Genomic DNA, 15,880 nt, shown 5'->3' with positions numbered 1-15,880 from the left:
CTCTGGTGGTGAGGGGGTAATTAACTTTTTTTTTTTTTGGCATCAGTGAGTTATCAGACTATTTCTTCACTAAATACTGTCACCATCACACTGTCCAATGGGGTGAAAAATACCTTACAAAGCCACAGCACCTTTCTGACTTCTGAACTCCGCTCTACCCTTACCCCCCACCCCAATTACATTTTGGACATCTTCATTTGCATGCCTCTTGGGCATCTCAAGCTCAATACATCCAATCTGATCCTACGTACTGTGATCTCAGTTGCTGAGGTTGCACTGGTTTTTCTGTTCCATGCCTCACCCTCAACCTGGCATTCCACAGAGCCTAGCTCCTGACCTGCTCATTCCTCTCCCTCCCTGTTGCTACTTCTGTGGTCCTGGTCACCATCATCTCTCGTCTGGAGATGTCGAGCCTCCTGTAGAACTCCCCTCCCATCCATCCTCCACACCTAAGCCAGAGTGGGCTTTCTAGAATGTACTTCTGATAACAATACTGCCTTACTCAAAATCTGCAGGGGCTTTGCTATGGCTCTGGGCTAAAGTCCACACCCCTTAACACATCATACAAAGCCCTTCAGGTTCTGACACCTGGTTTCTTCTCTGCTCGTTTCTTGCCACTTCTTTCTTACAGACTAGTTTGTGCCCAACAGAGATCTCTGATCCCCTACCTGGGCCACTCTCTCTCTCCGCTCCGGGCCTTCAAGGATACTGATTCCAGGGCCTTTGAGTCCTCCCCTTCCTCCTCTCTCTCCCCCTGGTGCCTCCTTCTGCTCTTTTGGATTCTACCTAGTTTTCATTTCCTCTGAGAAGCCTTCCGGGCACCTGGCCTGATCTGATCAAACCCCCCTCCTCCTCATGCCCTGACCCCGCAACACAGGGTCAGAGGCCTTGCATGTGCTTCCTCAACACTGTTCTTTTCCTGCCATACCTGTTTTATGGTTTCCTTACTAGACTGCAAGCTCCAGGAGGGCAGGACTGTCCTATTCTACCTTGGTTAACTCGGGTCTGTGCTTACTCAGTACATGCGTGTGTTAGACAAGTATTGAATGAATGAAAATGCACTTGCTTGGATACGAGTGTTCCTCATAAAATAATTATAGCTTGCATTTACTGAGTGCTTAAGATGTAGCAGGCACCATCCTAAGTGCTTTACAAGTGTGCCATGGACATCTCATATATCCCTATTAAGCATAGGCCATTTCCTCATATAACAGGTGGGTAAACTGAGGCACGGGGCTATTGAGTAACTCGACCAAGGTCTGCAGCAGGGAAGTGGAAGAGCCGGGGTTAGAAGCCAGACTGTTTCTAGAGTCCAATTCAGTCTCAACGTCTAGGAAATTCTGTCTTAGAGTGAAGTGCAATGTGGGGTTCTACTATATGAACAGATTCAAGGCTCCTGCAGAGGGCTTTGTTTTTGTTTCCCAGAGAGGGGACGCGCTCCCGGTCCGCCCTCTTCCAGGCTCAGGGGTCCTTTGCTGGGCTTTGGGAAGGGCCTGTGCACCCAGCCCGCGGCCGGCTAGTCTGCGTGTGAGCCCCCTGATTAACTTTCGGCGCTGCCAGGCCCCCACGCCAGCTGCGCCCAGGTCCTCGGTTTCTGGGGGCAGGCCTGAGACCCCTCCCCTGGCAGCGAAAGCGGAGCCCCGGGCTCCCTTCTCCCTCCTTCTCTTTTCTTTCCAATCAGCGAAAAATAAACACCCGGAGAGGTAAAACAATAGCGGGGCCACCTGGGACGCGGCGCGCGCACAGCTCCCACGTTGGGGCGAGGGCCAGGGGTGGAACGGGGAGTGGCGGCCCCACCTCGGAGCCTCTTCCCGATTTGCCCCCGCGGAGGGTGGGGCTACCCGCGGCGCCGGGGCTCGGTGGGAGGCGGAAGGAATTCCCAGGAGTGAAGCATTTGGTGAAAGTATTGCAGGAACGATCGGGCTTCCCACAATTGCTCGGCTCTGTGCGGGGAAACTGAAGTGGAGGCTAAGGTGGCGACTTGGCCAAGGTCAGACTGCAAAGGTTGACCGTCCTGGTCCAGGACCAGGTGCCGGGACCAGCTTGGCGCTCAGCCCCTCTCGCTTTTGCGGCGGCCGTGCTTGCCTTTGATAAATCTCTGTTGTGTTTGTTTTAGAAAGCTGCTGGCATTGTGGGACCGCTTCAGGGCTGCCGAACGAAGGCCAACTTGCTTCGTGTGTTGCGGGCAGGTCTGGGGCAGGTGGCAGACCCGTGATCCACCATCATGCATGGAGACGGACTTTTTGATGAAGAAACCCAGAGCAGTCGATGCCGACCAGGGCGATTTGGCTGTCAAAGGTTTTGACAAAACCTGCCCCGTTCCCTTTGGGGAATCCGAATGAGGGAGATTACAGACACCTTCACTGCGAAGCCAAGGACATTTCTGTATAATCAGTGGATGAAAGGATTTTCTCAGACTCTTTCTTTCCTTTTCCTTGAGGATTAATCCACCGCAATCTACAATTACAGTGGAAACCACAAGGCACAGGATGTGGCAGGAGCCTCCAGCGCCGTCCGAATTGTTTTGGACCCTTCCTTTAGCCTAGGGGAGTTTAACACTTGCCACCCGCCTCCCCTCCCCCACTGCCTCCTGCTGAGCTCTTTAACCTGTTCTCATTCCCTGAGTTAAGTTCTGTTTCCAAAACTGTCTTCTGGAGCTCTAAGTGGATTGCCAGAAATGAGAGATTAAGTGCTGGGAGAAGAGGAAGCGCCCTGTGTTGTGTCTCCTCTCAGCTGCCGACATGAAGTGCGTTCTCCCAGTGCTGAGCTGTCTGGCTGTGCTGGGTAAGTGGCTGCTACTTATCAGCGCGATCCATGTGAAAGTTTAACCTGCTCTTGGTTCCTGTCATTCCTTGTGGTTCTTTCCCATCAACACTCGGCTTTGGGGGGCCCCGGGAGGCAGCGGTGTGTGTCACAGGTTGGAATAGAGCCCCATTTCTGACCCAGGAGGAAAGGTGGCACATCGTTTGTTGTCTTTAAGAAGGAACATTTGCTGTCCTTCAGTGTCCGTCCCGGGCCCCGCCGTGGGGTCCCTCATCTGTATCGACGCTTTAGGGACTCCATGTGGATCGTGGATTGGTTTCTTGTATTTTATAAACCTGGTGCTTCGGCGTCTTCATGTCTGTGTCAGTCCACGTCAATTCCTCATCCGATCCGAACTGGCAGCATCATTCCCACTCTCAGCAAAGTTGGTTTGGTGATAATGATGGTGTTTTTTGGTCTTTTTTGAGGGGGAAGTAAGCATGGGTGGAATAGGGCTTGAAGGGATGCTTTGCCCTACCTAAGTGATCAGTAGACTAAAAATGTTTGAGGGTCTAGTCATATGTCCCCTCACCAAAGAAGCTCAGATCGTAGTTCTGGGGGGAAGAGAGACTGGAGGAGTGGTGCCTGGTAGAGGCTGTGCTAGGATTGGGTTTTGTGACCCCACAGAAGGTTAGGATGGTTAGATCGGGATGGAGAAACTGGGGCCTGAGAGGTGAACCCTTGACACCTCTCTTAAGATTCCCTCCCATTGAAAAGTCCCCCCTTTGCCCGACATTCTCTGATTCCACAGTGCTTTTCATGCCACTGAATGCTGTCTTACTCTTAAGTGTGGTATCTCAGGACACATCTTGGGTCTAGGATAAGCTCCCTGGCCAGGATCTGATGCATCCTCTCCCTCCATTGCCTTAGACCTCGCACGTGAGCACACCCTACTGCCCCCTGGGTTCAGCTCAGTCCCCTGCATTCAGAAGAGGTTATCACTGCTGCGTGTGGTGTTTGCATCTCCACATCTAGGTGTCTTGCATTTATGGGACTTATTGTGACCTAGTGGCAGTGGAGATTGCTTTCATGTGTTGTCTACACCCTTGCAAGAGTTCACAGAAGAGTGGAAAGAGAGTGGACTTTGCGGTGGAGAACCTGAGTTCAGATCTCAGCCTGACTATGATTGACGTCTGAATCACAGTAAAATGGGGTGTACCGCCAAGGGCTATCTTGACAGTTAAAGGCTATAAGGTGTCCTGAAGGTCTTGACTGCTTTGAAAAATGTCTGGAGCACGTAAGTATGTGCCATCAGTGGTTCTCAAACTTGGGAGCATGTTAGAATCACTGGGGGAGCTTTAAAAAATCCCGATGTCCAGGCAGTGGCCGCAGACCAATTAAACCAGATTCTCTGGGAAGGTGACCCAGGCATGAGTCTTTTAGCTCTCCTAGACAATTCCAGCGTGGAGCTGAGTTGGAGAACCGGTGTGTGAGTTCATCACTGCCAGCTCTGCCTTCCCCGCCTCAGCACTCACAGGGACACCCAGTCTGGCGGCAAGCTTAGTCAGTCTTCCGTTCAGGTGTGGGTCAGGATATGGTGTCTCTGTGTCTCCTGTATGCTCGGGCAGAGTCAAGAAGACAGGTAGCTCTCCATTCGCCAGTCCTAAGTATTGTATTGGTATTTGTCATTCACTTAGTGTGTGGGTTTAAATCAGTAATTAGTGATTCATGTGGATACAAGAGGACAAACAGGTGAGCCCTCCGGGAGGCTTGGGCACGGGGTTGATGGTGTGGCTAAGGCGGGAAAGAGGACCGAGTGGAAGGGTGGGGCCCAGGGCAGGAGAAGGAATCACCAATGGGCAAACGAGGCAATGTGACATTTGTGCTTTTTGTTTCTCCTGGCTGCTCCAGAAATGTAAGGCTGCCGGCTGGTTCCCCTTCTCTTCACCCTCTGGGCCACCCTGGAGTGGAGCCCTGGCACTGGGCACTAGTATCTTTCCTCCACTCCCAGCCTCAAGTATAAACAGGTACCATGGAGGAAAATGAGTGTCAAGGTGGTGTCAAAGGGGAACGGCGGCCGAAGAGCACACCTGGGTGAGAGTGGGGAGGTTTAGAACTCTGGACACGCCTGGGTTTTTGATCCCCACTGGTGAAATCTCACCTTTTCTTATCACTTGATAGCTGGCAGCATGGCAGGGAGGGGGCCTCGCTACTACTTTGTTAACCTTGGAGACTAGAAGGTCTTTGTGGAGGGAGCAAAACCCAGGTTGGGGTCTTATTTCTTGCTTGCGATCTGGTGTGATCGGATTCATGTGTCAGCATTCTGGCCGTGTAATGAAAATTAATGTGTAATATGAATTGAAAATAGCAGAGACTCTCAAGGTTTTGTGTCCAGGTGGGTCACACGCTTGGAATAAAATTTTGTATGTAAAAAGTAGGACCAGTTTAAGTGCTCTGCAAAGTGAGACTGATACAGGTGCTGCCAACCTCCAGAAGTGGCAATTTGAGAAAACCCTGTGACAGCATGTGAGGGGCGTACAGGGTAGATCTGAGATGCTTGTGACTCCCTCGACATCATCAGACCTGTGCTTTCCGCTCCCTTCCGTTCCTGATGTCTAGGACTTGGATCAGGTTCCTCCTTTTTCTGCCTGCTTGGGTACTGATTCCTGCCCTCTCGACCACCGTGTCTTGTTTCGTCCTGTTGCAGCTCTGGGTGCCCCACCCAACTAGGCAACCATTGGCTGCCATGGCCACCCTTATTCCAGTTCGAAAGCCGTCTTAAGCATGGGCTTGGTCGAGCCAAGAGGATAATAGAGTCTCCGCTACTGAGAATGGATGGAGCCGGAGGGGCAGAAGATGAGTAGAGAACAGGGGCTGGTGTGGACGTGGCTTGAGTGTGAAAGAGGGAATGAGGAGGGAAGAGGGTGGTTGTGTCTGTGCCTAGGCCCAGGGCAGGGAGCAGCCTGTGTGAGTGACAGGGACATGGGAAGGTGACAGCTCTGTGGGGCAGACAATAGCATTTGTGTCTGCAAGAGCAGGAAGGGGATAATCAGGGAAGTTGAATATAAGCTTTAGGCACATAAGGCAGATTTCGATTTTACGCAACCATGAGGAGTTAGGCCTTCCAGACCAGTGCCAATGTGGCAAGATGAAATAGCTTTGAAAGTGTTAGCAATGAAAAACGTAAGTGATGGGGACATCCCTGGATCAACACAGAGAACTTATAGGTGTCAGATGGTCATCTGTGTTCTTCTCCAGTGGGAGAGAAATTCGTTCGTAGAGTTCGAAAAGCTTCTTGTTTGAATAGGTGGGGACTGGGGAAACGATCACGACCTTCCCAGTTAGTTAGGGAAGGCTTCTTAGGGGAGAGGCCAGAGGGTGCTTCCAAAAGAGATTGAAAGAGACTTTGATGTTCTGGGGGGAGTGAGCTCAGAGGCAGGACTGGGTGATCAAAGGCAGAGAAGGAGGAGGAGGAAGTGGAGAACAGCGAGGTGGCCTGGGGTAGTCGGGGGAAGGGTTTGGAAGGAAGAGGATGAAGATCGTGATTTACGGATGAACAAACACCACTGTCCCCACAGTTGTCCCAGAGGCAGTGCCCTTCCCTTTTCTGGGGACCATTTGACAAGAGTGCCAGAGAAGGGAATTCTTGTCAGGACTAGGCTCGCTTAGATGCCTTTCAACTGTGTGAATCATTGAGCCACCCCTGGGCACCCAGGGCTGTGTTCAGATGTCCCAATCCCCTCCATTTGTCATTGCAGCAAGAGAATAGCAGTACTATCACCTCTCCTAACTCTAGCCCTTACTGTGAAGCAAGTCCTATCTCATTAAATCCTCAAACAGTCTTGCCAGCTAGATACCTTATATTATCATTCTTTCGTAGATGGGGATATTGAGGTCCAGGGAGGTTAAGGAACTTGCCTGAAATGGTTTGAAATGGTGCTCCACAGGGGTGGGGATCCAGGTCCTTTCTGTCTTGTTCCAAGTTCATGCCTCTATTCCCAAGGTCATCTCATGGTCCAAGATGGCTGTGCTATTCCCAACCATTACGAAGGAGGAAAAGGGTTGGTGAAGGGCATGCCCTCGTGCACACATTGCTTCTGCTTATATCCCCATTGGTTAGAACTTGATCACATGACCATACTTTGCTGCAACGGAGGCTGGGAAATGTCATCCTTAATTCTAAGTATCCAGCCAAAACTGGGGTTCTATTATTGTAGGGGAAGGAGAGGACAGAATTTGGTGGGGGACAACTCTTGGTCTCTGGCACAGTTACAAAGCTAGGAAGTGGCAGAACAGGGTTTTGAAATCAGGGCCATTTGGTTCAAATCCTGTGTTCTTGCATATAACAAGTTGCCCCTCTGAGTATGAGGCCCCGCCCCAGGCCTCCAGGAAGCCTTTTTGGGAAGGCGTGAGCTAGATGAACCAACACTTGTTACCTGGGAAGCAACGCAAATCAGCATACAATTGAATGCTCAATATTGTGGTTTTAACAGTGGTACTGTAGTGTTTATAGAATGCTTATGTGCCAATCACAGCCAAACACTTTATATAGCATGATCTTCCGTATAAAGTGCTTAGGGACCATCTCTGTCCAGTTCATTACTGTAGCCCCAGAACTCAGCCTTGTGCCTGGCACAAAGTAGGTATTCAGTTAAATTTTTGATGAATGAATGGTTTCACAAGGTAGGTATTGTTTCGATATTGACTCCCTCGATCAAGATGAGGACATTCAAGGCTCAGGGAGTTCAAATCATTGTGCTCAAAGGGAAAGAGCTAGAAATTGGCAGGGCCTGGATTTGAATCCAGGTTGTCTGGCTATAGAGCTCGTGCTTTTACTCCACTGACCAGGGGTTCTTAACCTGTTTTGTGCCATGGATCCTTTTGGCAGCCTGGTGAAGCCTATGGACCCCTTCTTAGGATAACATTCTCAAATGCATAAATAAAAACTTAGGATAACAGAGAAAATCAATTATATTGAAATGCTGCCATCAAAATATTTAAAATTATGATACAGCAATGTGCTTCTTTAATAACACATTAATAACAAGATCTACCAGCAGATCTAACAGTTATGTAATTTTGCTGTAGTGAAGGGTGAAAATGATAATTTGAGGTATCTGCATCCTCTGTGATGTGATATGAAAATATGTATGATTTGTATCGTGACAGTCACAGGTCCTGGAAACATTACCATGATACTTGCCTACATTCACAATTAAGGAACAGTTAACTTAGAGGTTCGTGAAAATAAAGATGTAATTTTTTTTCCCGTTCAAGTTCACATACCTCCTGAAATCTGTCCATGGACTCCCGGGAAGTTCAAGGTAAAGTTCAATGTGGTCACTGGTTGTTGTTTCCCATAGGTCACTGGGAAAGACCTATGCGTGCGGACTTGGGCTGGGCTTTCAGAAATGGGCAGTCTTTGGATGGGGAGGGCATTCTCTTCCCATGAGAGTCCTGCAAATGCAGAGGAGTCAGCAGTCATAGTGGTGGCAGAGTGGCCCTTTAGGGATTGGAGAAATGACTGTCGGTAGTTTTAGGGACCAGGTCATGTGGGATGATGCCGCATACAGAGAATTAGTTCAGATTGTAATGAGTTTGGGATTTGGGCTTAGACTGGGTCTGCCTGGAGCCCAGGCAGACCACTTCCACTGAGCCCTAGCCTGGGAACTGGATGAAGTGGCTCCACTTACTGGCCTCCCATGGTCCCTGGCCTTGTGCATCCTGAATTATGGCTCCTTGATTATTACTTGTAGGTTCCTTTGGGAGTTCCTCATTCACCGTGATTGGACACCTGTTTCTTTGCTGCTTTGATGTGAGCACAGCTATTCCTTGTAAAGGGTTGGATTTTAATTTAAGGAAATTTAGGACACCTGTGCGTGAATGACCCTGATTTTCAAAGAAATGAATGGTTGCATGAAAACCAAGCTTATATTTGTAGAAAATCACATGTTGCCAAATTCCCTCATCGAGACCCTTTTATTAAGTGACTAATTGTGGACCACAGTGGCAGGCACTTAACAAAGACCATGACAATGGGCCTCCCTTAACTAGAATCCCATCCCAGCTAAGTGGGATTTTGTTTTTTACTTTTTTTTTTTTTTGCGGCACGCGGGCCTCTCACCACTGTGGCCTCTCCCGCCGCGGAGCACAGTCTCCGGACGCGCAGGCCCAGCGGCCACGGCCCACGGGCCCAGCCGCCCCGCGGCACGCGGGATCCTCCCGGACCCGGGCACGAGCCCGCACCCCCTGCATCGGCAGGCGGACTCCCAACCACCGCGCCACCAGGGAAGCCCTTGTTTTTACTTTTGAGCTCCACTTTCAGGAAGGTGAAAATCACAAGATGTAGTAGCAGGGATTGATTCTAGAAATTGGCTTCCAGGCCACCATCAGCCCAGTCTCTGCATCTTCCGCATCTGTAATTATAGTAGCAGGAGAGAGTCATGAGCCTGGGGGCACTGCAAGATTCTGAATCAAAGATTAAATTATATTAACTCTACTCAGGCTGGGAAGTGGTCAGATGTATCTTAAAAAGCTTTATAATAGGTTTTATGATCATGAGCGTTGAAACAAAGGTTCTGCCGAACCCTCTATTAACCCTCTATGAAATTCACCCGAATACCCTATTTCCCTTCATCCAGGTGATCCAGGCTTTGCTGGAACACAACCATGTTCCTCCCCTCCAGGAGATGATAATCTAAACCCTGGGGTAAAAAAAGTGGTAAATCACTTTGCAAGTGGACAAGGAGACAGTGATATATCACGTGTTCTCCAAGGACAGTTGGCGGGGAAGGAGAGGCGAGGCAAGTTTGGTCTTGCTTTCAGCTTAGCAGGAGGACTGAAGGGAATGCTCTGTCCAGGAGAGGGATGCGACTGGAGTAGCTCTCAAGTGGTCAGTCTGGAAGGGCTTTCTGGATGGGCGGGAATTTTAGGCATTTATTTAAGTAATAGGAGAGTGAGGTCCTGGCAGAATTGTGGGGTGGAGGACACCGGGGCACAAGGGGCTGTTTTGAGAAGACTTCTCAAGGGGTGGAGAAGCCCGAGTGTCAGTGGGCCTGGGCTCTTAGAGATGCTGGTGGGAAGAACTGGAACAGTCGGTTGGTGTGAGGTCTAGGCATTTGGATCAGAGACAGATGGCAGATACCAGAGAGCTGTAGGTAGGTGTCCTAGAGGACCAGCGGGAGAAGTGGCAGGGAGGGCAGGGGGCATTACTGGAGGTGGGGGGTCCAGAGTGGAAGTGAAGGGGACCTGTTTCTGTACCGAAGGAAGAGCTTTTGTGTGTCCATCAAAACATCATCAGAGCAAAGACATTCTAACAAAACTGTGAACTCAAAGAGACTGGTGTCCAGTCTTCTCGTGGGACCTCTTCCCATCAACTTACAGGTCCCCAGACCTTCCCTTTATTAAAACAGAGGGAAGAAATCTGATACCAGCTATGCGTACTTTCCCATTATGATTCTTTCTTTTTTTATATAAATTTATTTTATTTATTTATTTTTGGCTGCGTTGGGTCTTTGTTGTGGCACGTGGGCTTTTCGTTGTGGTGGCTTCTCTTGTTGCGGAGCGTGGGCTCTAGGTGTGCGGGCTTCAGTAGCTGTGGCTCGCAGGCTCTAGAGCACAGGCTCAGTAGTTGTGGCGCATGGGCTTAGTTGCTCTGCGGCGTGTGGGATCCTCCTGGACCAGAGCTCGAACCCGCGTCCCCTGCTTTGGCAGGCGGACTCTTAACCACTGTGCCACCAGGGAAGTTCCCCATTATGATTCTTTGATATAGTGGAGTATGTTCAGAATTGCCTTAAGTTGGTGTTATTTTCATGTATTTGTTTCTGCTTTTGCTTGTAACACCCATTTTCCGCTACTCTGGGGTACGGTCTGCTCCTTTTCCATGGCAGCCTCTGCAAACACCTTCTCTGCTCTCAGCTGGGCACTGGCTCCTGCTTGTGTTATGCTGGTAACCGAGCCATGTCATGAGATGGGCTGCCTGCCTCCTTCTCAGGGACCCCCTTTATTAACTCCCCTTCCCCCAAGAGCCCCATAAATTTGAAATCTTCTGTCTCCCAGCCAGGCAGCATTTACTAAGTAGTATTAATCTGTTTTTTCTACGTGGTAATCAGTGTGACCCCTCACATTTGATACAGTAGTCCAGTTTTAAAGCAAAATTAGTTTGGTGCTCTGGGTTGCCAGTGACCAAAGGAGACATAGCCTGGACCCATTAGGTACCTTAGCCCTGTGTCCGCAGCTTAGGGAAAGTGGTGTCATGGTGAGGTGTTTTTGAAACCTGTAAGGTGGCCAGCTTCCTCACCCCAAGTGTTACTTTGAGAGCCCTAAGGGGCTTGCGTAACTTACTTAGGGGTTTTTGCCCATTAACTGGTTGCATAGGCAGCCTTGATTTGATGTTGCTAGGGAGGGCTTTTAGGAGGAGTAGGAACTGGAGACCTGTGTGTGAGTAACCATCGCTGCTTCAGGGCAAACCACACCTTCCCTGTCCTGGCCAGTTACCACTTCCCCACCCCACATACCCACCCTTTCTAAAGACTTCCAGAGAATGAAATTTCACAACCTCTTAGATGTAGCACCCCCATCAGGAAGGAAATCTCGATTTTCACTGAAGATTTGTCATAATTTAAAACAACAAATAAAGTGCTTCAGGGTAGAATGTTACATAACAGAAAGGTGATGAGCTGTTAGTTGCAGCTTCACAAGATAGCTTATTTTTGCTTGCTCTATTTCTTTGACTTCTGATTTTTTGGACAGAGTGACATGTGAATATAGTTCTCTTGTAAAAATCCAAACAGTATGGACAGAAAGTAAAAAGTGAAAGTTCCCCTCTCTGCCCCGAGCCCCTTGTTGAGTCTGAAATATATTCTTTACAGTTTGATACACTATGTTCTCTCAGGCTTTTTTTCTATAATTTCTAGTCATATACTCGCACAAATATAGATTTTTTTCGACATAAATGGACTCATACAGAGCATATTGTTCAACAACTTGATTTTAAAGGGGTGATGTAGGGCTTCCCTGGTGGCGCAGTGGTTGAGAGTCCGCCTGCCAATGCAGGGGACACGGGTTCGTGCCCCAGTCAGGGAGGATCCCACATGCCGCAGAGCGGCTGGGCCCGTGCGCCATGGCCGCTGAGCCTGCGTGTCCGGAGCCTGTGCTCCGCAATGGGAGAGGCCACAACAGTGAGAGGCCCGCGTACCAAAAAAAAAAAAAAAGGGGTGATTTATTCCACTATTTTTTCAGTCTGAGTTTTGTGGCCATATCAGAACTGATTTGGTTATTTTATAGCTAGAAGAAGCTGTAATTGGTGAAATCGTTGGGGAGTAGTGAGCCTTATTCAATAGCTATATAACAGAATAATTTTGTCTTGCTGTGTCAAGAGCAAGAGTCATAATAAAAACACTACCCTTAAGCTTTAATGTACTTAAGAGAAATAATTGACTTGTTTATTCTGAATATGTTCTCTAGAAACACATACATTTAACAAATTAAGCACACACATATTTTATTGACCGTCTTAGTTATAATCTTGAATTAAAATAAAGCCCATTCAAAACTTGTTAAGAGGACAGTCGTAAATACTGGATTTTGTATCCAATTCAATCAACTGTTCTTATTTGTTCATAGACTAGGAAAAAAATGAGAAGTTTTCCTGCGTTTTCAACTCCCACATGATTCTTCCATTTAGAGTGAGCTGGACTGGAGTAACCTTTAAGGTTGCTGGCTACCAGACCTTCAAGGCCTTAACCCAAAGGAAGAGAACTTTTTTCTTTAACCCTGCAGGAGCAACTATTGCTGTAAAAAGATGATCATTTCAAAGTGTTGGGTTACTTCTCAGGTTCACTGGCGTGACTTTCTTTAAAACCCTGGGGGCAAAAGCAGGTTTCCTGGATGGTTCACCTTTAGACCTGATTTTTAAAAGAGTCGCTATTTTGGAGGGGTGGTTGTCGGATTCACATATCGCAGCCAAGCCTTCTTAAACATCAGGGTTTGACCTGGCTACCACCCATCCAGAGACGACTAGAATCTCCTTACAGTACTTTCCTGAAAAGACTTCCATCTCTTCCTTCGACAAATATTTGAGTGCCTGTTACAAGCAGTCGTCGTTCTGTTATCTCAAACACCAAGAACCGAAAGCTAAAATCATAATGAACATTTTAAGTAGTCACCTGATAGGTATTTTTAATCTTCAATAAATAGAAAGATTAATTAAAGACACTCTGACCTAAGGGAACTCTTTTCCTAAGGTAAGTCTTTTTTCTTACTATTTCTTAAGTCTTTTCTTCCTGTTTTGTTCCCAGCTCTTCATTAGCAGCCATGAATTACACATGCCCTGGGCAGGCCTGGTGAAGGGCCTATAGGAGTAAGAGAAGGGTACCAGTGATGGTGGGAGACGTGCTTATTAACTGCTGGGGATGTTGTATTGGAATTGGGAATTGCATACTTAGCTCTGAACTTCTAGGAAGTCAGAGCAAAGGAGACCTAGAATAGTCACATACTTTGCCATCAGATAGGAGACAGCATCCACAGCCAGCTTTCTGCTGAGGACCCTGGTGTTAGGGGGATGGTGGCGTTACGGCTGATCACCCTTACGTGGTACTTGGCCTCCCTTAACTCCTGTCCGGAGCCCAAGGCTCTCACCACGGTTGTTTTCCGGAAGCTGCTGGGTTAGCTCAGCCGGGTGGCGCGGGACACACTGACGGACTCTTCCAGATCTGCACCTTCCCAGGGGCCTTCCCTCGACCTGGGGTGAACCCTAAGAAGCCCCGATCTGCGCTTCTCTCCCTCGTCCCTGGTATTTCTCCCCTCTCGCCCACGTACTCTAAGTCTGCAGGTCCCAGGCAGGTTGTAAGCTGTGCCTGGTGGCGATGGCTTGAGCCCCGGAGCAGGCAGGGCTGCTCCCAGGAGCCTGTGCGCAGGGCCAGCCTTCTCCCCACGAGCAGCTCTCCTCAGAGGCCTTTCTGGTTTTCCGCAGTTCTTTTGTTCCACGGTGGTTTTGTGTTGGTTTGGAGATGGATTGTCTGTCGGGGGGTTCTGCTTCGCGGATGGACACGTCTATTGGTTTATTAGAGGAGGGACTGTGCGGATAGGTTTGTTCTCGGCTCATCCCCAAGCTAGACAGCCCTCCGTGACACTGTTCAGAGATGATTTGCTGAGCAGTTTCTTAAGGTCTTCTGATGTTTCAGTACAGTAAGGTAGCTTGCTGGAGAGTTTGGCAATCTGTCTACTGGTATTGCATTACAAAAAAGCAAGATTGCATTAGGAGCACCGGCCCAGGTCCTTCTCCTTCCCTGTGTCAGGATGGGGGATGACTTTTAGCTGGGTGTCCCCGCACCTCTCGGCTGGGAGAAGCAGCACCCGTAGTAGCCCCTTTCTCTCTCACACTCCGAGTCCAGGTCCATCCACTCCACCCCCCACGCCCAAGGGTGGATTTCTAAGAAGGTTGAAAGTAGATGAAAACGAATGTGGCTCTAGACTTGAATTTATTTTAGAAGACTCTTTGCAGATCTCATTATGCATAATCCCCTTATTTTAAAGGGGAATTATTCTGGAGGTGATGAAAAGACTGATGGCCTGGGTGGGGAGAGAGTGGAAGGAGGCCTGGAAAACTCTCCCAGCAGAAGAGAGAAAGTCTGGGTACGTCGTCTTTGTTTTAATTAAAACGTTACGCAACACAAACATTGCCTTCCCACTCTTACCCCACCACAGGAGAGCTGTAATTTCCCATATTTGGAATCTAGGGAGAGCCAGGCCACACTTGAGGACAAGGCCAGATTCAATCTATGCTTTGGGGGAAGGTAAGTAACTGTGAGAGCCGGAAGGGCTGAGGTATTTATGGCGAATCTATGGTTAATGTATGTGCTTCCTTGTCATAATTTATTCAGCAGCCCCTGATGTCCTGGGGCTGGTGCTATGCCCATCAGTAATCTGACTCTTGTTTTCTTCTGCATATTTTCCCTTTTTCAAATGTATAGGCATTTGGCTTTAATCAAGTAGGCTTTTTCTCTGTCATCTGTAACGGGGAATGACTGAAGTCAGGTGGAGGATTTTAAGTAACTAATCATTTAAGACATTCAGAGCATAATCTCCCCTAGCCCCTGATCATGCCTGCATCCCAGAGATTGGCAAGGTTCCGCAAAGGAGGCAGGACAGGGACTTTGGCGTCCTTCGGAGAGACCAGGTGTCCTCCTTGCTGGCGACAGAGTTTTGTTTGCCTTTGGCAGGGGGACAGGGCCTGCTGATCATTTGCTATGTCAAGAGAGTTTAAGACGTTCCATGAATGTGACCAGTGTTTTACCAAATCTCTGTGCTGGTACAGCGAGCAGTGACGGGCCAGACACGCATGAAGATACTGTCCAGGCTCATTGATGTCTCTGCAGTGTGTCGAGGGCTGGCTCTCACGGAGATGCCGCAAAATAGATAGGAGGCCTGCTGGTTAGTGGTGTTCACCGATGTTTTTCATGAAATTACGTCAGGTCAATCAAAAGATCAGGGGTGCGGGGCCTAAAGTTTTCACGTGCTTTGCTTGGAATTTGAATGTGACTTCATATAGGTGTCAGGTATTAGGTTGAACTGGATTACAGCTGCTCTCCAAATTGTCATTTATTTTTTTTCCCACCCACTCTCTGATATTAGCTCTGGTTCTCGCTGAAGTGTCCTGCAAAAGAATTCGGTGAATATTACTCTAAGGGCAGCCTTTGATGCTTTCTCTTAATGGGATCGTAAAATCCCTAACAACGTAGACTAACGAGGAAGATTAGTTTGAATTAGAAAAATGTCCGAGTTACCAAATATTTCTCCAGAACTTCACTGTTAGAACTTTTAAGTAAATACTGGAACTCAGACTAGGCTAATAGAGCACCTACTAAAGATCCTTGGGGCATCCTGCTTTAGGAGAGAAATAAGAATGATTTGCAATTAACGTACCAATTGTTTATGTAAATGGCGTTTCTGAAATACTAGGCTATGTGCTGAAAAACAGTTTGTTCTATTAAGTATTTTAAATAATCCCCATGAAACCCCATGTACTTATGCTGCTGGCAATATCTGTGTGGTATACGGACCTGTTTTTCGAGGACCTAATTGAGCCTTATCAGGACAGGGACTTTGGCGTCCTTCGGAGAGACCAGGTGTCCTCCTT

At 48.4% G+C, this 15,880-nt stretch overlaps 1 protein-coding gene across 2 annotated transcripts in view; it reads left to right on the top strand.

Moving 5' to 3' along the window:
* The first annotated feature begins 1,938 nt into the window (after positions 1 to 1,938).
* The window catches only part of IGSF3 (immunoglobulin superfamily member 3), a 96,534-nt gene continuing 82,592 nt past the window's right edge, over positions 1,939 to 15,880 (top strand). For both annotated transcript variants that reach the window (XR_003005887.1, XM_024764923.1), the window contains exons 1-2: positions 1,939 to 1,990; positions 2,117 to 2,784. Coding sequence is in view for 1 of the 2 variants with exons in the window: in XM_024764923.1 (XP_024620691.1) it covers positions 2,742 to 2,784 (43 nt within the window). In the remaining variant the exon portion in view is untranslated. The remainder of the gene's footprint in view (positions 1,991 to 2,116; positions 2,785 to 15,880) is intronic.

Source organism: Neophocaena asiaeorientalis, unplaced genomic scaffold (assembly GCF_003031525.2).
Source record: "Neophocaena asiaeorientalis asiaeorientalis breed wild unplaced genomic scaffold, Neophocaena_asiaeorientalis_V1.1 scaffold62, whole genome shotgun sequence".
NCBI classification, from domain to species: Eukaryota; Metazoa; Chordata; class Mammalia; order Artiodactyla; family Phocoenidae; genus Neophocaena; species Neophocaena asiaeorientalis.
This window is presented reverse-complemented; position numbering and strand designations above follow the sequence as displayed.